Source organism: Rhinatrema bivittatum, chromosome 8 (genome assembly GCF_901001135.1).
Source record: "Rhinatrema bivittatum chromosome 8, aRhiBiv1.1, whole genome shotgun sequence".
NCBI lineage: Eukaryota > Metazoa > Chordata > Amphibia > Gymnophiona > Rhinatrematidae > Rhinatrema > Rhinatrema bivittatum.
The window spans coordinates 269,037,766-269,058,635 of NC_042622.1; the positions used below are offsets into that span (position 1 = coordinate 269,037,766).

General features: G+C 49.0%; 1 protein-coding gene across 1 annotated transcript in view; it reads left to right on the forward strand.

Annotated features, from left to right (window-relative positions):
* LOC115097632 (fibrillin-2-like) overlaps nucleotides 1-20,870 on the forward strand; it is a 421,199-nt gene that overhangs the window by 284,089 nt on the left and 116,240 nt on the right. The window contains 5 exon segments of the mRNA XM_029613571.1: nucleotides 374-499; nucleotides 5,992-6,141; nucleotides 11,126-11,197; nucleotides 19,853-19,978; nucleotides 20,486-20,611. Coding sequence (XP_029469431.1) covers nucleotides 374-499; nucleotides 5,992-6,141; nucleotides 11,126-11,197; nucleotides 19,853-19,978; nucleotides 20,486-20,611 — 600 coding nt within the window.

The following is a 20,870-nucleotide window of genomic DNA, read 5'->3' on the forward strand; positions in this document are numbered from 1 at the left end:
GGAAAGGAACTTGGATGCCTGCAGAGATCAGTGGGGATTTAATCTCGTTCATAGAAGGAAAGATTTAAAGAAGCAGGACTAATTAAACTGCCTTGTTAAACTGATAATCAAGCAGATTTTAGGCTATAGAAATCAGCAGACTGTATGGAAGGGTCCTAGGGCAGGGGGGGGTTTCATTTCTCTGTGGAGCACCAGAGACTGCACATTACAAATTGCATTATCTGGACAGGAGTGTATTGTACCTGAATGTTAATCCACTCTGAAGTGCTGAAAGGCAGAATAGAAATCAATCTTTTTTTCTTATAATAAAGGAATATGGCGTGGTAGGGTTTGCCGTGGTGTAACAGTCCCTCTGATTTATTGCCGGTCTCAGATATCGACGAGTGCTCGACCCACGTTGGGATCTGCGGCCCTGGGACCTGCTACAATACCCTGGGGAATTATACCTGCGTGTGTCCCCCAGAATACATGCAAGTCAACGGCGGGAACAACTGCATGGGTAAGAGAAGCGAACCCCCCCCCCCCCCCCCCCGGGTGCGCCGCCGTCAGAAAGTGCGTGAGGTGTAATTACAGCGCAGGGGCCTCCGCAAACCCGGCCCTTTCCTATCTGGGCAGTGCAAGAGATCAGCCTGCCCTCTGCAGCCATACCAGTCCGGGCTCTGCAGCCCAGGAGCTGGAGACTGGCTTGGCTGAACGGGCTCCTCAAAGCCTCCCAGCTCTATGTTCAACTGACATCATAGAGATCCTCTTTAGCTGAAAATGCCGGAGTCTCCCACAAAGCACTGAGGCCATGGGAAGGTTTGAGTCGTGGTCACCCTGAGATTGCTGTTTGGCGGGAGAGGGAGGAGAGAGGAGAAATAATGCACGACATCTTTCTCTTGCTTCCAGCCCGTCCTTCCCCTGCTAATCCACATTCTCTCTGTCCCCCACTTCCCACCACTTTTCTTTAGGGATGACCCCAGCATTCTTCCCCCTTCCTGATCCCAGCACTCTCTTTGCTCCCACTCCCACCCCCCTCCCCTTCAAGTCTCAGCTCCTTGACTTGTGCACCCTTAGCTGAGATCCAAGAACTGAAATCACAGTTGCAGACTGAGCTGTGTCTGTTAAAGCCCCTCTCTCCAGTCTGTCCCCATATGCTGTCTGCAGTGTGTGTTCCAGGCTCACCCATCTTCTGTTCCCTTCAGGCTTCCTGAGAGAGGATTTCAAGTGAGACTGGTGCAGGCACTGCAGAGCACAGCTTTCCTTTCTTCTCCAGACTCTCCCCTCCTGTTCCCTGCATGCTTCCTGACGAGAAGGAGCTGGAGCAATGAGCAGGCACAGAGCTTTTTAGTGTTTCCCCAGAGATCTTGCAATTGATACAAATTCCTGAAGTCTTCAGGTGAAACCCAGAAGGTTCTCAGATATGGCCATGAGACAAAAATTAGAGATTCCCATCAGATATGGGTGGTGTGGAGTGGACAGGTCTGTACTTCAGCAGGAAACCTCCTGCACCAGACTGCTACAATAAGGGCACTGTTAATGACTCAGCAGAGAACACTCTACCCTCTGAATCAACACGAATCCAGTGCCCCAGCATGGTGGTAGGGGGAATTCTACCCTCTCAGCCAACACTAATCCAGTGCCCCAGCATGGTGGTAGGGGGAATTCTACCCTCTGAGCCATTTACTAATCCAGTGCCCCAGCACGGTGGTAGGGGGAATTCTATCCTCTGATCCATTTACTAATCCAGTGCCCCAGCATGGTGGTAGGGGGAATTCTACCCTCTAATCCATTTACTAATCCAGTGCCCCAGCATGGTGGTAGGGGAAATTCTATCCTCTGATCCATTTACTAATCCAGTGCCCCAGCATGGTGGTAGGGGGAATTCTACCCTCTGATCCATTTACTAATCCAGTGCCCCAGCATGGTGGTAGGGGGAATTCTACCCTCTGATCCATTTACTAATCCAGTGCCCCAGCATGCTGGTAGGGGGAATTCTACCCTCTGATCCATTTACTAATCCAGTGCCCAAGCATGGTGGTAGGGGGAATTCTACCCTCTGATCCATTTACTAATCCAGTGCCCCAGCATGGTGGTAGGGGGAATTCTACCCTCTGATCCATTTACTAATCCAGTGCCCCAGCATGGTGGTAGGGGGAATTCTACCCTCTGATCCATTTACTAATCCAGTGCCCCAGCATGGTGGTAGGGGGAATTCTATCCTCTGATCCATTTACTAATCCAGTGCCCCAGCATGGTGGTAGGGGGAATTCTACCCTCTGATCCATTTACTAATCCAGTGCCCCAGCATGGTGGTAGGGGGAATTCTACCCTCTGATCCATTTACTAATCCAGTGCCCCAGCATGGTGGTAGGGGGAATTCTACCCTCTGATCCATTTACTAATCCAGTGCCCCAGCATGGTGGTAGGGGGAATTCTACCCTCTGATCCATTTACTAATCCAGTGCCCCAGCATGGTGGTAGGGGGAATTCTACCCTCTGATCCATTTACTAATCCAGTGCCCCAGCATGGTGGTAGGGGGAATTCTACCCTCTGATCCATTTACTAATCCAGTGCCCCAGCATGGTGGTAGGGGGAATTCTACCCTCTGATCCATTTACTAATCCAGTGCCCCAGCATGGTGGTAGGGGGAATTCTACCCTCTGATCCATTTACTAATCCAGTGCCCCAGCATGGTGGTAGGGGGAATTCTATCCCTCTGATCCATTTACTAATCCAGTGCCCCAGCATGGTGGTAGGGGGAATTCTACCCTCTGATCCATTTACTAATCCAGTGCCCCAGCATGGTGGTAGGGGGAATTCTACCCTCTGATCCATTTACTAATCCAGTGCCCCAGCATGGTGGTAGGGGGAATTCTACCCTCTGATCCATTTACTAATCCAGTGCCCCAGCATGGTGGTAGGGGGAATTCTACCCTCTGATCCATTTACCAATCCAGTGCCCCAGCATTATGGTAGGGGGCATTCTTCCCCTGATCCAGCACTAATTCAGTGCTCCAGCATGGTGGTAGGGGGAATTCTACTCTCTGATCCATTTACTAATCCAGTGCCCCAGCATGGTGGTAGGGGGAATTCTACCCTCTGAGCCAACACTAATCCAGTGCCCCAGCATGGTGGTAGGGGGAATTCTACCCTCTGAGTCATTTACTAATCCAGTGCCCCAGCATGGTGGTAGGGGGAATTCTACCCTCTGAGCCAACACTAATCCAGTGCCCCAGCATGGTGGTAGGGGGAATTCTATCCTCTGATCCATTTACTAATCCAGTGCCCCAGCATGGTGGTAGGGGGAATTCTACCGTATGAGCCATACACTAATCCAGTGCCCCAGCATGGTGGTAGGGGGAATTCTACCCTCTGATCCATTTACTAATCCAGTGCCCCAGCATGGTGGTAGGGGGAATTCTATCCTCTGATCCATTTAATAATCCAGTGCCCCAGCATGGTGGTAGGGGGAATTCTATCCTCTGATCCATTTAATAATCCAGTGCCCCAGCATGGTGGTAGGGGGAATTCTACCCTCTGATCCATTTACTAATCCAGTGCCCCAGCATGGTGGTAGGGGGAATTCTATCCTCTGATCCATTTAATAATCCAGTGCCCCAGCATGGTGGTAGGGGGAATTCTACCCTCTGATCCATTTACTAATCCAGTGCCCCAGCATGGTGGTAGGGGGAATTCTATCCTCTGATCCATTTAATAATCCAGTGCCCCAGCATGGTGGTAGGGGGAATTCTACCCTCTGATCCATTTACTAATCCAGTGCCCCAGCATGGTGGTAGGGGGAATTCTACCCTCTGATCCATTTACTAATCCAGTGCCCCAGCATGGTGGTAGGGGGAATTCTACCCTCTGATCCATTTACTAATCCAGTGCCCCAGCATGGTGGTTGGGGGAATTCTACCCTCTGATCCATTTACTAATCCAGTGCCCCAGCATGGTGGTAGGGGGAATTCTACCCTCTGATCCATTTACTAATCCAGTGCCCCAGCATGGTGGTAGGGGGAATTCTATCCTCTGATCCATTTACTAATCCAGTGCCCCAGCATGGTGGTAGGGGGAATTCTACCCTCTGATCCATTTACTAATCCAGTGCCCCAGCATGGTGGTAGGGGGAATTCTACCCTCTGATCCATTTACTAATCCAGTGCCCCAGCATGGTGGTAGGGGGAATTCTACCCTCTGATCCATTTACTAATCCAGTGCCCCAGCATGGTGGTAGGGGGAATTCTACCCTCTGATCCATTTACCAATCCAGTGCCCCAGCATGATGGTAGGGGGCATTCTTCCCCTGATCCAGCACTAATTCAGTGCTCCAGCATGGTGGTAGGGGGAATTCTACTCTCTGATCCATTTACTAATCCAGTGCCCCAGCATGGTGGTAGGGGGAATTCTACCCTCTGAGCCAACACTAATCCAGTGCCCCAGCATGGTGGTAGGGGGAATTCTACCCTCTGAGCCATTTACTAATCCAGTGCCCCAGCATGGTGGTAGGGGGAATTCTACCCTCTGAGCCAACACTAATCCAGTGCCCCAGCATGGTGGTAGGGGGAATTCTATCCTCTGATCCATTTACTAATCCAGTGCCCCAGCATGGTGGTAGGGGGAATTCTACCGTCTGAGCCAACACTAATCCAGTGCCCCAGCATGGTGGTAGGGGGAATTCTACCCTCTGATCCATTTACTAATCCAGTGCCCCAGCATGGTGGTAGGGGGAATTCTATCCTCTGATCCATTTAATAATCCAGTGCCCCAGCATGGTGGTAGGGGGAATTCTATCCTCTGATCCATTTAATAATCCAGTGCCCCAGCATGGTGGTAGGGGGAATTCTACCCTCTGATCCATTTACTAATCCAGTGCCCCAGCATGGTGGTAGGGGGAATTCTATCCTCTGATCCATTTAATAATCCAGTGCCCCAGCATGGTGGTAGGGGGAATTCTACCCTCTGATCCATTTACTAATCCAGTGCCCCAGCATGGTGGTAGGGGGAATTCTATCCTCTGATCCATTTAATAATCCAGTGCCCCAGCATGGTGGTAGGGGGAATTCTACCCTCTGATCCATTTACTAATCCAGTGCCCCAGCATGGTGGTAGGGGGAATTCTACCCTCTGATCCATTTACTAATCCAGTGCCCCAGCATGGTGGTAGGGGGAATTCTATCCGCTGACCCAGCAATCTCCCAGTGACCCAGCATGATGTAGGGGGCACTCGTCTCTCTAAACTAGCACTCCCAGTGCCCCGTTATGGCGTTACATGATGCTCTGTTCTCTAAGCCAGCACTGGCCCAATGCCGCGGCATGATGTTGGGAGTCACTTTTCCCTCTTAAGTTAGTACTGAGCTAAAATGCCAGCATGGTGCTAGGGAGCTTTAAACTGCAATGGTTTCCCTCTTTTGAATGATCCACTGTTCTGTCTATATTAAAAGTTCTAGGGCACATTTTGCAAACATATAGGGCTGTTAATTCCCCTAGGAAAACTAAGAGTTCCGTATTCAAACTTTTGTCCAGGACAAACCACAAATCACAGGATTTAAGAATCATGCCAATCTGACCAGTTCCAAATTATCTGGATAACTCTTTAGTTGGATAAACATTATCTGGATAAATTGGGGGCATTTTGGGGGGTATTCCAGGGTGGTGCTAAGTTACGTGGATAATTTACTTGGATAACCCCGATATTCAGAGTTATCCTGGTAAATTATCTAGATAAGCCTGATTGTGCCAGAGAGTACTCTTAAAATTATCCAGGTAAGTTGGACTTTACCTGGGTATATTTAGCAGAATGCATAACCAGCTGGGTTCCCCTGAATGTCTGAGTTCAGTTATCGGGATAATTTACCCACGCCCCCTGCTGATGAATATGGACTTCCGAATTTCAGCATGGGCTGTGCTATCTGAAGCCTGCTAAAAATCCCCCCCCCCCCCCCCAATAGGGGAAAATAACAAAGCTCATAAGCGTCCCCTGAGAGCTATTCCTTGGTACCCTGCAGACATGAGGAAGAGCGTGTGCTATCGCCACTACAATGACACTTGTGAGAACGAGCTGGCCTTCAACATGACGAAGAAAATGTGCTGCTGTTCCTACAACATTGGCAAAGCTTGGAACAAACCGTGCGAGCCCTGCCCAGTTCCTGCAAGCAGTAAGTACCTGCCCAGTCCCTCCCGGTAACGTCTCACTGTGACTTGCTCAGTCTCTACCAGCAGCAAGCACTTGTCCGACCCCTGCCACTAATGTTTGACTACGACGTGCCCGATGCCTGCCAGTAATATCTCACCGCAATCTGCCCGATCCCTGTACCAATACCAGATGAGAGATAACTTATTACATATGTCATCTCATCTGGTATTGTGGATAAAAGGTGTTCGCTTGCACTGAATGAGTGAAAAACCCTGGTGCAGTCTGCCTCAAATAGCACAAAATGATTTTTCCAAGGACAATGGAAAACTTATGTCAAAGCTTCTAGAACTTCGGGCGATCAGGTACGCAACAACCATATATGTCCACAAGCAGAGAGGCATGGGATCGTACCTCCTATGTTGGGAAGCGGTCCAGATCTGGTCATGGGCCCTGTCCCATGGGATGGTACTCAGGGCCATGTACTTGGCTGGGATGGAGAACATGGTAGCGGACAGGCTGTCGAGCCTTCAGACCCCACAAGTGTTCCCTGGATCAGGGGACAGCGAATCGAATATTCCGCCTCTGGGGGAGTCCGCATGTAGATCTGTTCATGTCCCTCTGCAACAGGAAGATTCCTCGGTTCTGCTCCCTGTACAGGTCAGACGGCAAACCAGCCTCAGATGCTCTTGCCCATCATTGGGGCAAGGGTCTCCTGTATGCTTATTCTCCGATTCCCTTAGTGGTGAAGACTCTCTTGAAGCTTCACGAGGACAGGACGACTATGCTTGACTACCTTCTACACCTATCGGAAACTGGCTTAAAAACCAACTCCATTAGAATCCATCTCAGTGCAATTGGCACATACCACCAGTATGTAGATGGTACACCCATTTCTGTACACCCTATAGTTGTACATTTCATGCAGGGTCTGCTTCAGTTGCAGCCTCCCCTAAGGCCTCCTGCTATATCTTGGGACCTCAGCGTGGTGTTGGCTCAGCTGATGATAGCTCCTTTTGAGCCATTGTGCAACTGTGACTTGAAGTACCTGACCTGGAAGGTCATATTTTTGGTGGCGGTCACTTCACGCACAGGGTCAGCAAGGTCCAGGCCTTAGTGACATCCACCTTATACTAAATTTTATTATGATAGGTTGGTCTTGCATACGCATCCTAAGTTCCTGCTTAAGATGGTGACTGATTTCCATCTTAAATGGTCAATTGTCCTGCCAGTATTTTTTCCCAGGCCCCCATTCGCACAAAGGCGAACGAGCTCTGCACAGTTTGTACTGCAAGCGGACAGAAGCCTATAGGCAGTCCACCCAACATTTTATTTCTTTTCACAAGAATAGTTTGTGCATTGCTCTTGTCAAACAGACAATATCAATTGGCTAGCAGATTGCTTCTCCTTTTGTTATGCCCTGGCGAAGCTGCATCTTGGGGGTTATGTCACGGCTCATTCTGTCAGAGCCATGGCAGCATATATGGCCCACTTGCAAGCAGTTCCCATGGAGGAGATCTGCAAGGCTGCGACATGGAGTTCTCTTCACACATTTACATCTCTGTCTAAGAACATAAGAACATGCCATGCTGGGTCAGACCAAGGGTCCTTCAAGCCCAGCATCCTGTTTCCAACAGTGGCCAATCCAGGCCATAAGAACCTGGCAATTACCCAAACACTAAGAAGAACCCATGCTACTGATACAATTAATAGCAGTGGCTATCCCCTAAGTAAACTTGATTAATAGCAGTTAATGGACTTCTCCTCCAAGAACTTAGCCAAACCTTTTTTGAACCCAGCTACACTAACTGCACTAACCACATCCTCTGGCAACAAATTCCAGAGCTTTATTGTGCGTTGAATGAAAAAGAATTTTCTCTGATTAGTCTTAAATGTGCTACTTGCTAACTTCGTGGAATGCCCCCTAGTCCTTCTATTATTCGAAAGTTTAAATAACTGATTCACATCTACTCGTTCAAGACCTCTCATGATGTTAAACACCTCTATCATATCCCCCCTCAGCCGTCTCTTCTCCAAGCTGAACAGCCCTAATCTCTTCAGCCTTTCCTCATAGGGGAGCTGTTCCATCCCCTTTATCATTTTGGTTGCCCTTCTCTGTACCTTCTCCATCGCAACTATATCCTTTTTTAGATGTGATGACCAGAATTGTACACAGAATTCAAGGTGCGGTCTCACCATGGTGTTTGCTTTTTTGACTGCTGTAGCACACTGAGCCGATGATGTATTATCCACTATGACACCTAGATCTTTTTCCTGGGTGGTAGCTCCTAATATGGAACTTAACATCGTGTAACTACAGCAAGGGTTATTTTTCCCTATATGCAATACCTTGCACTTGTCCACATTAAATTTCATCTGCCATTTGGATGCCCAATCTTCCAGTCTTGCAAGGTCCTCCTGTAATATATCACAATCCGCTTGTGATTTAACTACTCTGAATAATTTTGTATCATCTGCAAATTTGATAACTTCACTCGTCGTATTCCTTTCCAGATCATTTATATATATATTAGAGATGTGAATCGTGTGATCGATCTTCTTAACGATCGATTTCGGCTGGGGGGTGGAAGGAATCGGATCGTCGCGGTTTTGTTTTGTTAAATATCGTGTAAATCGTAAATCGGGGGAGGGCGGGAAAACCGGCACACTAAAACATCCCTAAAACCCACCCCGACCCTTTAAAATAAATCCCCCACCCTCCCGAACCCCCCCCCCAAAATGTCTTAAATTACCTGGGGTCCAGTGGGAGGGCGGGAAAAACCGGCACACTAAAACAACCCTAAAACCCACCCCGACCCTTTAAAATAAATCCCCCACCCTCCCGAACCCCCCCAAAATGTCTTAAATTACCTGGGGTCCAGTGGGGGGGTCCCGTTGTGATCTTCCACTCTCGGACCACGGGTGCGTTGATAGAAATGGCGCCGGCGCTACCTTTGCCCTGTCATATGACAGGGCAAAGGTAGCGCCGGCGCCATTTTGGTTCCTGTCCCCCGACGTCACGAACGTAGGAGATCGCTCCCGGACCCCCGCTGGACCCCCAGGGACTTTTAGCCAGCTTGGGGGGGCCTCCTGACCCCCACAAGACTTGCCAAAAGTCCAGCGGGGGTCCAGGAACGACCTCCTGCACTCGAATCGTGTTGCCGTAATGAAAAATGGCGCCGACTCTCTCACAGGTTTCTTGCTTTGGATATATTTTTAAAAGTTTTTATTGTGAATTTTTGCCTCTATGGCCAACTTCAATTCAAATTCTCTCTTCACCTGTCTTACACTTGACTTGACAATGCTTATGTTTTATTCTATTTTCTTCAGATGAATCCTTCTTCCAATTTTTGAAGGATTTTTTTTGGCTAAAATAGCCTCTTTCACCTCACCTTTTAACCATGCCGGTAATCATTTTGCCTTCCTTCCACCTTTCTTAATGTGTGGAATACATATGGACTGCGCCTCTAGGATTGTGTTTTTAAACGATGCCCATGCCTGTTGAACACTTTTAACCTTTGCAGCTGCACCTTTCAGTCTAACTATTTTCTTCATTTTATCAAAGTTTCCCTTTTGAAAGTTTAGTGTTAGGGCTGCAGATTTACTTATTGTCCCCCTTCCAGTTATTAGTTTAAATTTCATCATGTTATGATCACTGTTGCCAAGTGGCCCCACCACCGTTACTTCTCTGACCAAATCCTGCGTTCCACTAAGAATTAAATCTAAAATAGCTCCCTCTCTTGTTGGTTCCTGAACCAATTGTTCCATGAAGCAGTCATTTATTACATCCAGGAACTTTGTCTCTAGCAAGACCTGATGTTACATTTACCCAGTCAATATTGGGGTAATTGAAATCTCCCATTATTATTGCACTGCCAAATTGGTTAGCTCCCCTGATTTCTCTTAGCATTTCATCATCTGTCTGAGCATTTTGTCCAGGTGGATGGTAGTATACTCCTATCACTATACTCTTACCCAGCACACATGGGATTTCTACCCATATAGATTCTACTGAGCATTTAGTCTCTTGTATGATCTTTATCCTGTTGGACTCTATACCCTCCTGGACATAAGGTGCCACACCCCCACCAAGTTGATCCTCCCTATCATTGCGATATAATTTGTACCCTGATATAGCACTGTCTCATTGGTTATCCTCCTTCCACCATGTCTCTGTGATGCCAATTATGTCAATCTCATCATTCACTGCTATACACTCTAACTCTCCCAATTTACTTCTTAGACTTCTGGCATTGGCATATAGACATTTCAAAGTGTGTTTTTTGTTTGTATTAACAACCTGCTTTTCAGTTGTTAGGGATAATTTGGAAATCATTACGTCGGTGATTTTTTACATATAGGCACATGGACTATGTTTGCTTTTATTGGAACCTCTCTGTCGGGATGCCCTAACGCTCCTGTTTCATTAGTATCCTTATTCTAGTTTAAAAGCTGCTCTATTTGGATAGGAATGGCTGACATGACAGTAGGTTCAGCCTGCCTGTCCTTAGAAACCTGTTTGAAGTGTAGAACCCAACTCTCCCACCTAGGGCCCAGTGTTTGGGTTCATGCTCAATGTGCCTAGTCAAAGTTCTAGAAACTTTGAGATATGTTTTCTTTTATCGAGGCTCCATCTGATGTTGTCACCCATGGGTGAGGATTAACATCCTGCTGTCCTTGGAGAACTCCTGTTCTAAGTAAGCAGCTCCTTCTATCTCTTGTACCAGGGGTTCTCAACCCATTCCTCAGGATACACCTAGTCATTTAGGTTTTCAGGATAACTTATCCAGCTAAGTAGTGCTGCCCTGACCTGTCCACAACTTATCCAGCTATTAAGATAGCCAAATAAGTGACTTGTCCAGCGGCCATTGAACATACCGGATATAATTATCATATGCTATGTTTCTGTGGCCTGCCTGATCCTTGCTGATTTTGTTTACATTTATAGACAATATGTACTGATTTTTTCAGTTTTTGACTTTTACTCTTTGTGATGGTTGTTTTTATAGCTGAATATCAGGTGCTCTGTGGAAATCAGTCTCCTGGATTCATTATTGACATTCAGACCGGAAAACCCATTGGTAAGTGATCACAATTTCATTATTTCCTTACTATGCTAGCTAAGGGCTTCCTACCCAACAGGCAAGGCTAAGAGCTTGGTACATATGTCACATGTTGGTATCCTGACAACATACTTGCACGGGACCTCTACCTGCTCTATCAGTTTATGGGGAAATAACTCTACATTCCATATGCTAATCCATGCGGTTTGGTTGGATGAGAATGTGCACTTATACTACAGTTAAATCAGTGGCCATCGCATATGGCTTCTCATCTGGTATTGTGGATATAAAGATTTTAGCATGCACTGGATGAGTGAAAAACCCTGGTGCAGTCTGCCTCAAATAGCACAAAATGATATCTCTCATACCAGGGATTCTCAACCTATTCCTCAGGGCACACCTAGCCATTTAGGTTTTCAGGATAACCACAAGGAATCTGCTTTTGATAGATTTGCATGCACTGCCTCTATTGTTTGCCATTCTATCTCATGCATATTCCTTGTGGATATCCTGAAAACCTGACTGGCCAGTTGTGCTCCAAGTACCTGGTAGAGAACCACTATTATATACCATAAGAACATCACTTGCCATATAAAACTTAACGTATGTTATTTTTTTTTCCAGAATCAGGGTAAATAAGCTTCTCCGAGGACGTCCTCACACACGGGTGACATCACTGGATGGAGCCTGGCCTGGAACTTTGAACTCAAAGATTCTAGAGCCTTCAAACATGACCTACTGAGCATGTTGTTATGGCCCTGCCCGCGGTGAGCCGCAGGCAGCTCCTCCACCCATCTGTTCTCTTCTACGCGGCAGGACGCTGCTGACTCCGTCCTCCGCGGCCCAGAGGCCGTGGCTGTCTCTTGCCCTGCGCGGCAGGGCTGATGCCATTGGGAGCCTCTCCCCTCCGCGGCTGGGCCACCGCTGCTGCTCCTACTTCCTCTTTGCGGCTGGAGCCGCTGCTGGTGTCCTAGATGGCAGGGAAGCCCTCCCTGCTACTGCCTGCCTCTTCACCGTCTTCTTGGCGGCAGGAGCACCGCCAGCATGCCTTACATGCGGCGGGGATGCCGCCATCGGGTCTCTCCCTCTTCTGCTCTCCAGCTCCTCACCCTAGGCGCAGGCACGTACCTCAGCTCAACATTTAAAGGGCCAGTAGCAGGAAGTGCTCCTGGCCCCACCGGAATCCAGCTCCACCCAGTTTCCTGCTTCTGCCCTATAAAAGGGCCTCCTCTTCAGTTATTCCTGGCCTTTGGATCAGGGTTCCACAGTTGTCTGTGTCTTCTGACCGGTCCAGGTCCTCCGTGGTCTTCTCCTGCGTTGACGGCTTCGTCTTCATGTTACTGATGTCCTTCGTCCAGGTCTTCAGTCGTCTTCATGTTCCTGATGTCCTTCGTCCGGGCCTCCAGTTGTCTTCAGGTTCCTGATGTCCTTTGTCCTTGTCTTTAGGTGTCTTCATGTTCCTGATGTTCTTCGTTCGTACCTCCTGATGTCCGATGTCCTTCCTGATGCCTTAGTCTTTGCCTCTGCCTCAATGCCTTGGTTTCCTGATGTCCACTTTCCTGGCATGCCGTTGTCGTGGTCCACGACCAGTCCCACGGGTGGGCTGTGTAGGGCGCCTCACGGTACAAAGGTTATCCTCATCTCCGCAGTGCAACTCTCTGGAAGACTTCTGCTTCAGTCCTAAGTTTTAATCTTTGAGAATCGTGAATCCTGTGCTTGAATCTTGTCCCGGTCTTCGGAGCCTATTGCAATTTGCGTCCTTCCATGTCTAGATTCTGTTTGACCCTGCTCCGCACTAGCGTGGTCTGAGACCAGTCCCATGTGTGGACTGTGTAGGGCGCGCCCCGGTGCAGGCCTCTTCAGTATCTTCGTCATGTTCCAGTATCAGCTTCCATTATCTCTCCTAGAGTCTGCTTCGAGCCCAGCTTGGTCCGCGACCAGTCCCATGGGTGGACTGTGTAGGGCGCGCTGCGTCGTAGTCTCGACCCAGCACTTTGGTCCTATGCCTTGAGTCTAAGTCTACAGTGTCCTCGCTTCAGTCTATGTCTACAGTTCCTCGCCTGAGTCTTCCTGGTATAACTGCAAGGATCGGTACACCACCTTTTCCCTGTGTTTTTGCCAAGCTCTGGCCAGTACTGCCCTGCTTTCTCAGTGGCAGGTCCTCTACTTTGGAATTCTTTCCCAAAATCACAGCTAACCCAAAGAAATTCAAGAAAAAATTGAAAACACACCTTTGTTGCACTGCCTTCAGTTTAACCTATACAGATTAATAATACTACTCTGCTTATGCTATGTTCCTTGTCTCCTTCTCCGGCGATCTTCAGCTTCAGCCGAGACCGGACCGAGCGAAGGCCTGCGCGATCGGTGCCACAGACCCACCGGGGTAAGGCCCTTTAAATTCACTCTTACCTCCACTGGATCCGGGCCCGACCACGCGGCTTCCTGTGCCGTCCTCTGCCGTCCTCCGACCGCACGAACGCCGCGAAGGCCCGCCCCCCACCAGCAGCCAGCCAACCACAAGGGGCCCTCAGGCTCCTTAAAGCCAGCTGCAGCACCGAGCTCCCCCTCTTCTCCGGCGATCTTCAGCTTCAGCTGAGACCGGACCGAGCGAAGGCCTGCGCGATCGGCGCCACAGACCCACCGGGGTAAGGCCCTTTAAATTCGCTCTTACCTCCGCTGGATCCGGGCCCGACCACCCGGCTTCCTGTGCCGTCCCCTGCCGTCCTCCGACCGCACGAACGCCGCGAAGGCCCGCCCCCCACCAGCAGCCAGCCAACCACAAGGGGCCCTCAGGCTCCTTAAAGCCAGCTGCAGCACCGAGCTCCCCCTCTTCTCCGGCGATCTTCAGCTTCAGCCGAGACCGGACCGAGCGAAGGCCTGCGCGATCGGCGCCACAGACCCACCGGGGTAAGGCCCTTTAAATTCACTCTTACCTCCGCTGGATCCGGGCCCGACCACGCGGCTTCCTGTGCCGTCCTCCGACCGCACGAACGCCGCGAAGGCCCGCCCCCCACCAGCAGCCAGCCAACCACAAGGGGCCCTCAGGCTCCTTAAAGCCAGCTGCAACTCCGGCGCCGCGCGCCGTGCGTCGCACGCCCGAAGGAGCGCGACCTAAGGGGCTTGCCTCTTAGTGCGCTCCTTTGTGCCGCTCCGTTGACTGCTCAGTGTGAACCCCTGGACAGTTCGTCGGATAGTCCGACTTTACCCTACGGGATTCGCTCCGATCTCCAGGCCCTGAACCTCTGCTGCCTATCAAGTGATTGGATTACATCGTCACGTGAGCTACCTATCTGTACTACCACTATTATTTTCTGGAACTACCACACACGGGGACATTTTGTTTGTACTACCAGTACCACTGCTCTCTGCTTCCTGGGACATATTTACCATACTTACCTTATTTTTTGCACCACTTGCATTATCTGCTTTATACTGCATTATACTGCTTCATACTGCACACTGGAACATAACCGCCTTATCTGCCTTATTACTGAAACCATACCAGCTTATGTGAAATGTGCCTTTTGTCCATCCCTATCACTTACCACCCCCACCTGCGCAAAACCTACCCCATACATACACACCCACCCATCTCTCGGAAGTCATTAATCCCGATCATGATCTCACCCCTCACCCAATTTCTAGGCCTGGCAACCCTAGCTATTACCCTAATCAATGTACAATCTATACTCAAAAAAGCTCCCATCCTTCACGACCTGCTCTCAGATGACAATCCCGACATATGTGCCATTACAGAATCATGGCTAAAAGATTCAGACCACGTCTTCCTTAACCAGCTACCCCACCAGACCTATGACATTTTTTCTATTCCCAGGCCGAAGAAAAGAGGTGGAGGGTTACTCCTGGCCACAAAAAAATACCTCAACCTCAAACTGCTTCCCACTTCCCCCTCCTCCTAGACTCGAAATCGGGTTATTTAAATCTACCACCCTACAAATCTGCCTCATTTATGCCCCCCCTGGCCTTCTTGAGCACGACCCCTCCCCTCTCATTGAGTTCCTTATAGACAACATTAAGCCTGACATACCCGCAATTATCCTTGGAGACTTTAACCTCCATATGGACTCTAACCCCCCATCCTCTGCCTGTGAAGCCCTCCTTATCTCCCTCTCAGCCCTAGGATTCCAACAGACCATCACCACCCCGACGCACAAAGCAGGTCACACCCTTGACCTACTCTTTGTCAATTCCCACATCTCAGTTCCCAACTCCCCTGTAGTCACCCCCGTCCCATGGTCTGACCATTTTATCATTAATGCCACTGGTACCCTTAACTCCCCCCCCCGTTACACCTCACACACAAAGAAAAACAATCTCTTTCCGTAAACCCTGCCCCCCTGAGGCCATATCCCTCGCGATTGAAACAGCCACCAAGACCCTGGACCTTTCAAGTCCTGATGCAGCCCTTCAATCATGGAACAATATCACCAGTTCCATAGCCGAAGAGCTATGTCCCTTAATCCACAAAGAAATCCCCCTCTCTCAGAAAGACAAGAAACCATGGTACCACAATGACCTAAAAAAGCTAAAGCAGACCCTCAGATCGAAGGAGCGTTTATGGCGCCGGCTACCCACTCCCACGCATGTGGCAGAATACAAACAGACCCTACACAACTACAGGCAAGCCACTCTCAAAGCCAAACGTGACTTCTACTCAGCTAGAATCCACGACTATCAATTCAATTCAAGCGCCCTTTTCTCCTACGTTGCTGACCTCACAAAGCCCTCCCATCCCACATCCCAGGAAAGCAACCCTATGAAAAAATGTGAAGAGCTTGCAAAGTATTTCCATGACAAAATCGCAAACATCATCAAGCGCTTCCTCCCCAAACCTATCCCTTCCCCACTGCTCCCCAATCATAACGGCCCCACACTGAAATCCCTAGACCTCACATCTACCTCGGAGATAGAGTCTATCCTAAAAAAGATAAAACCAGCTTCGCACATAGCAGACACCATCCCCACAAAAACCCTCCTCTCCATACCCACCTCTATAGCTAAATCCCTAGCCGACATCATAAATTGCTCACTGTCATCTGGCAAAGTCCCAGACCCACTCAAAATAGCAGTCGTCAAGCCCCTCCTCAAAAAACCTTCCCTTAACCCCTCTGACCCAGCAAACTATCGTCCTATTTCCAACCTCCCTCTCATTGCCAAAGTACTAGAGAAGGTAGTCAATTCACAATTATCTGACTTCCTCGAGGACCACCACATCTTACATCCATCCCAATTTGGATTCCGTAAGGAGCGTAACACTGAAAATCTTCTGCTAGCAATCACCAACACCATCCTCATAGGCATGGGCCAAGGGACATCCTATCTCCTTGCCATCCTTGATATCTCAGCTGCCTTCGACACCGTCAATCATCAAATCCTACTTTCCCTTCTAGCAGGCACTGCTTTATTATGGTTCTCCTCATACCTCTCCCACAGAGAATACATAGTAAAAATTGACAAAGCTGAATCTTCGCACATTTCTCTCACGCAAGGAGTTCCTCAGGGATCCTCACTCTCCTCTACCCTTTTCAATATTTATATACTGCACCTGTGCCACCTGCTCTCCGACCTAGGATTGAACTTCTTCCTATATGCCGACGACGTTCAAATCCTCATCCCCATCCAAAATACGCTAAAAGAAACCCTCCAACTCTGGGACTACTATCCAACCTTCACCTTGCCCTTAATGCTTCTAAAACCGAGATACTCATTATATCCAATCAACCTGAACTCTCACCCTCACTCTCACCCCCCTATAACACTTCATCTCCCCCCACCTCATCCCCGTCTGTGAGAGACCTTGGTATTGAACTAGACCAGCGCCTCGATTTCAAAGCCCATATTAAATCCCTTCTAAAGGGGGGCTTTTATAAACTCCACATCCTGAAAAAGCTTAAACCCCTTCTCCACACACAAGATTTCCGCCTAGTTCTGCAGACCACTATCCTCTCCAAAGTGGACTACTGCAATTCCCTCCTCCTTGGCCTCCCAGAGTCGACCATCAAACCACTACAAATCCTACAGAACGCCATGGCGAGAATCTTAACTAACACCCGAAAAAGAGACCACATCACCCCTATACTTAAGGACCTCCACTGGTTACCTATCTCTTTCCGTATTCAATATAAAACCCTTACCATCCTTCACAATCTGCTCTACAAAACCAACCCCTGGCTCAAGGACTCGCCTCACTTCCGCATTTCCACCCGTCCAACCAGATCCTCCCTCGCAGGTACCCTTCATACTCCCTCCCTTAAAATTTCTCATCTCACATCCACGAGAGAAAGGGCCTTCACTATAGCCGGCCCTACACTCTGGAACTCCCTTCCCACTTTTCTCCGCCTTGAACCCTCACTGGCCACCTTCAAAAAAGGTCTCAAAACCTGGCTTTTCAGAAAGGCCTATCCGGAAACCAACCAAACCTAGACGTACCCACATAGCCCTCCCCCTCCTAATCTCCCCCTCCCTCCCCCCCCCCCCCCCCCGCCCGACCTTCCCTCACCCTAGGCATCCCCCCTCCGCCCTCTCATTCCAACCTATTGCAATTTTACAAGAATGTTTTAATTAAACTAATGTAATCTATGGTAAATAGTTCTATTGTAAATACATACCTCTGTAAATAAGTTCTATCAACATTAACGGTTGCTCTTTTCTTACTCATGCTACCTATCTCTTCCCTCTCTTCTCCTGTCTCCCCTTCCCCTCTCCTCTTTCTGGCCTGCTCCAATCCCTTGCTCCCTGTTCATTGTAATTTCCTCCTATATTTGAGTTACCTGTAAACCGGCGTGATGTGCCACACGAATGTCGGTATATTAAAAGTTGTTAAATAAAATAAATAAATAAATAAAAATTATGTGTTTATTTGTTTTGTTTTTTAAATGTTAATCTATTATTTTTAAATTTGATTATATTTACTAATGTTTGTTTTATGTTTCTCACCTTGAATTATGTATGTGATTTTAATTTGTAAGCTGCTTAGACCACAACATGTATAAGTGGAATACAAGAAACTTTTAAATAAATAAGTAAATAAATAAATAAATATTTCACTGGATTGACCAAAGTGCCTCCCTAATCACCTGGGTTATCCTGTGGACAGTATGGATAGGCCTACCCTTGACAGGGTGGAGCATGGATGAGCTTCAGGTTTAACTTAACTCCCTACTTGGGGTTTTTGGGTTGGCAATCCCATTTCAGGGTTTACCTTTCATCACCTGTCACTCATGACGTTTGTCCTGAGTGGTCATATCTGTCTGGTACATTGGCAATGTCAAGCTTGGCTGGGCTGAACTCAAGGTACACCATGTGAGTAGTAGCATGAGATGACAGGACAGGACTTGGGCTGGTCTTCTGCCTAGCCAGCCCACTCCCCTGCAGATTGAGCCCTTGGAATCTGGGGGCCAGTAGGGCTTGGCTACAGTGGCTCTACATCTTGGAGCGTGCTTGGCAAGGACTGGTGCTTGTACTGGAACAAAATGCAGGTAAGGACTGGTGCTCGTATGGGAACAGAGTGTGGGCAAGCACTGAAACTGAGGCTTGGGTTCAGGCAAGACAGGACAAAGACAGGACACACAGAACAAGGAACACCAAACATACAGGCCTGAAGGCACACTGAGCTAAGGAGGCCTGGATAGGATAGGCTGTAGAACAGGGTAATGCCTGAATAGATCACAAAGCAAGGGAAGGTGTAGCAAGCCACAGAGCTAGTAAAGTCTAGAAGGCCGCAAGACAAGGAGTGAGAAGGCCGGAAGTCCACAAGGGTCGGCTGCAAGGCAAGGAGTGAGAAGGTCTGGAGGCCACAGGGAAAGGCAATGAAAGGCCTGGGTAGGCTGCAAGGCAAGGCAAGGAGCGAGAGGGCCTGGAGGCCACAAGGCAATAGTGGCTAGGGCAAGGAGCCAAGGGCGACTCCATGCGAAAGCAAGGAGGGTTTGGCAAGGCTGGATTAAATAGGACTGAGGCTTGGGTGTGGTGCAGGCAAGGAGGAGGAGCTGGGCAAGTCTGGAGACTGGGTTTGCCGAGGACTCCTGGTGGCCAGGAGGCTGCACCACAGGTTTGGTTTAATGACCTGTGAAGAGATGACTTCGGTGGCTAAGAGCAGAGCTCACTGGAGGCCTCTGCAAGTGGAGAGGCGTCAGAGTCATCAGAGTCAGGGAAGGACTGCCATCCTGCCTGTCCTCGGAGAAAGCAGTTGCTTACCTGTAACAGGTGTTCTCCTAGGACAGCAGGATGCCAGTCCTCAGGAAACCCACCTGCTTGACCTGTGAGTTGGTTTTTCCATGTATTAGCTATATCATTGACTGAGGGACTCTGCCTAGGGGTCAGGGTGATAACTACAGCTGCACATGCTCAGTAGGGCATGTTTGAAAGTTCTAGAATCTTTGAGATCAAAGTTCCGGGCTGGGCTCTATCTGATGATGTCACCCGTGTGTGAGGCCTGGCATCCTACTGTCCTCGGAAAACACCTATTACAAGTAAGCAACTCTGCTTACTTCACCCATTGCGGTGGAACAGTCCAATCTGATCCTTTGATTGAGGAAGCATTTTAAATGTGATAAAAAATCAGGGGGCGGGTGGAGTGTCAGCCATTCCAACGGTCTAATAGTCTGGATGCTTCATGATGGGCGCTTTTATTTTGGGTTATTTTCCCACGTTCAGATATCGATGAGTGCAGCGAGATCCCAGCTATCTGCAGCAATGGCGTCTGCATTAACCAGATTGGCAGCTTCCGCTGCGAGTGTCCCATGGGCTTCAGCTACAACAACATCCTGCTGATCTGCGAGGGTAAGCTCCGTGCCCGGTCATGGCCACCCTCCTCCGGTAACACAGCTCCAGCTTCGTGGCCCCCACTGCCAGTGACGTGGCCTGCTTTCAGGATCGTGGCTTCACCTCCAGGGACCTCCTAGAACACCTCCCTAAGTCTCTGAGCACTACCTTACTACACAATGATTTTATTTGTATTGTTTTTTGTTTGTTCCCAACAGCTACTGACTATTGTTTTTTTGGCAAAAACCTTTTGCAGTGTAATACTAATTGCACCAGTGTCCCCCAGGGCCTCCAGGCACTCGAGCATGAACTCCTGGCACTAAAGGCAGGCTCTTGTCCAGGCTGCCAGTCTCGGTTTCTCGGGGCATGGCCTCCCTCTCTCTGGGGCCTGAGTCTCCTAAGACCAGCTTTGTCTCCAGGCACTCAGGCCCCGCCTCTTCAGACATATCCTCACTGCCCTTATTTCTACCTCCCACCACTGCTGTTAGTATTTGACCATTATTATTTCTCTCTCTTCATCATCAGATATTGATGAGTGCAGCAGCGGGGAAAACCTGTGCCAACACAACGCCGATTGCATCAACATCCCTGGCAGCTACAGGTGTGAGTGCTCCACTGGATACAAGCTGTCCCCCAGTGGAGCCTGCATTGGTAAGGAATAGGGCCATGCGCTCAGGAGCCTGCGGGCTGCTCGGCATCCCTTTTGGCGTAGGCAGGAAAGTGTTGGCATTGTTTTTTCTTAATGTTCCATGAATAGGTCATTTTTAGGTTCAAGGTGGTTTTACACCGAGAATAAAGAGGATATTGGGGTAGAATCGGCGAACGAATGAGGTTTCGGTGCTTTCCACTGATCCTGCTTGGGGGCCCATTGCATGGCGAGCGGTGGCGGATGGACAATACATTAGCACAT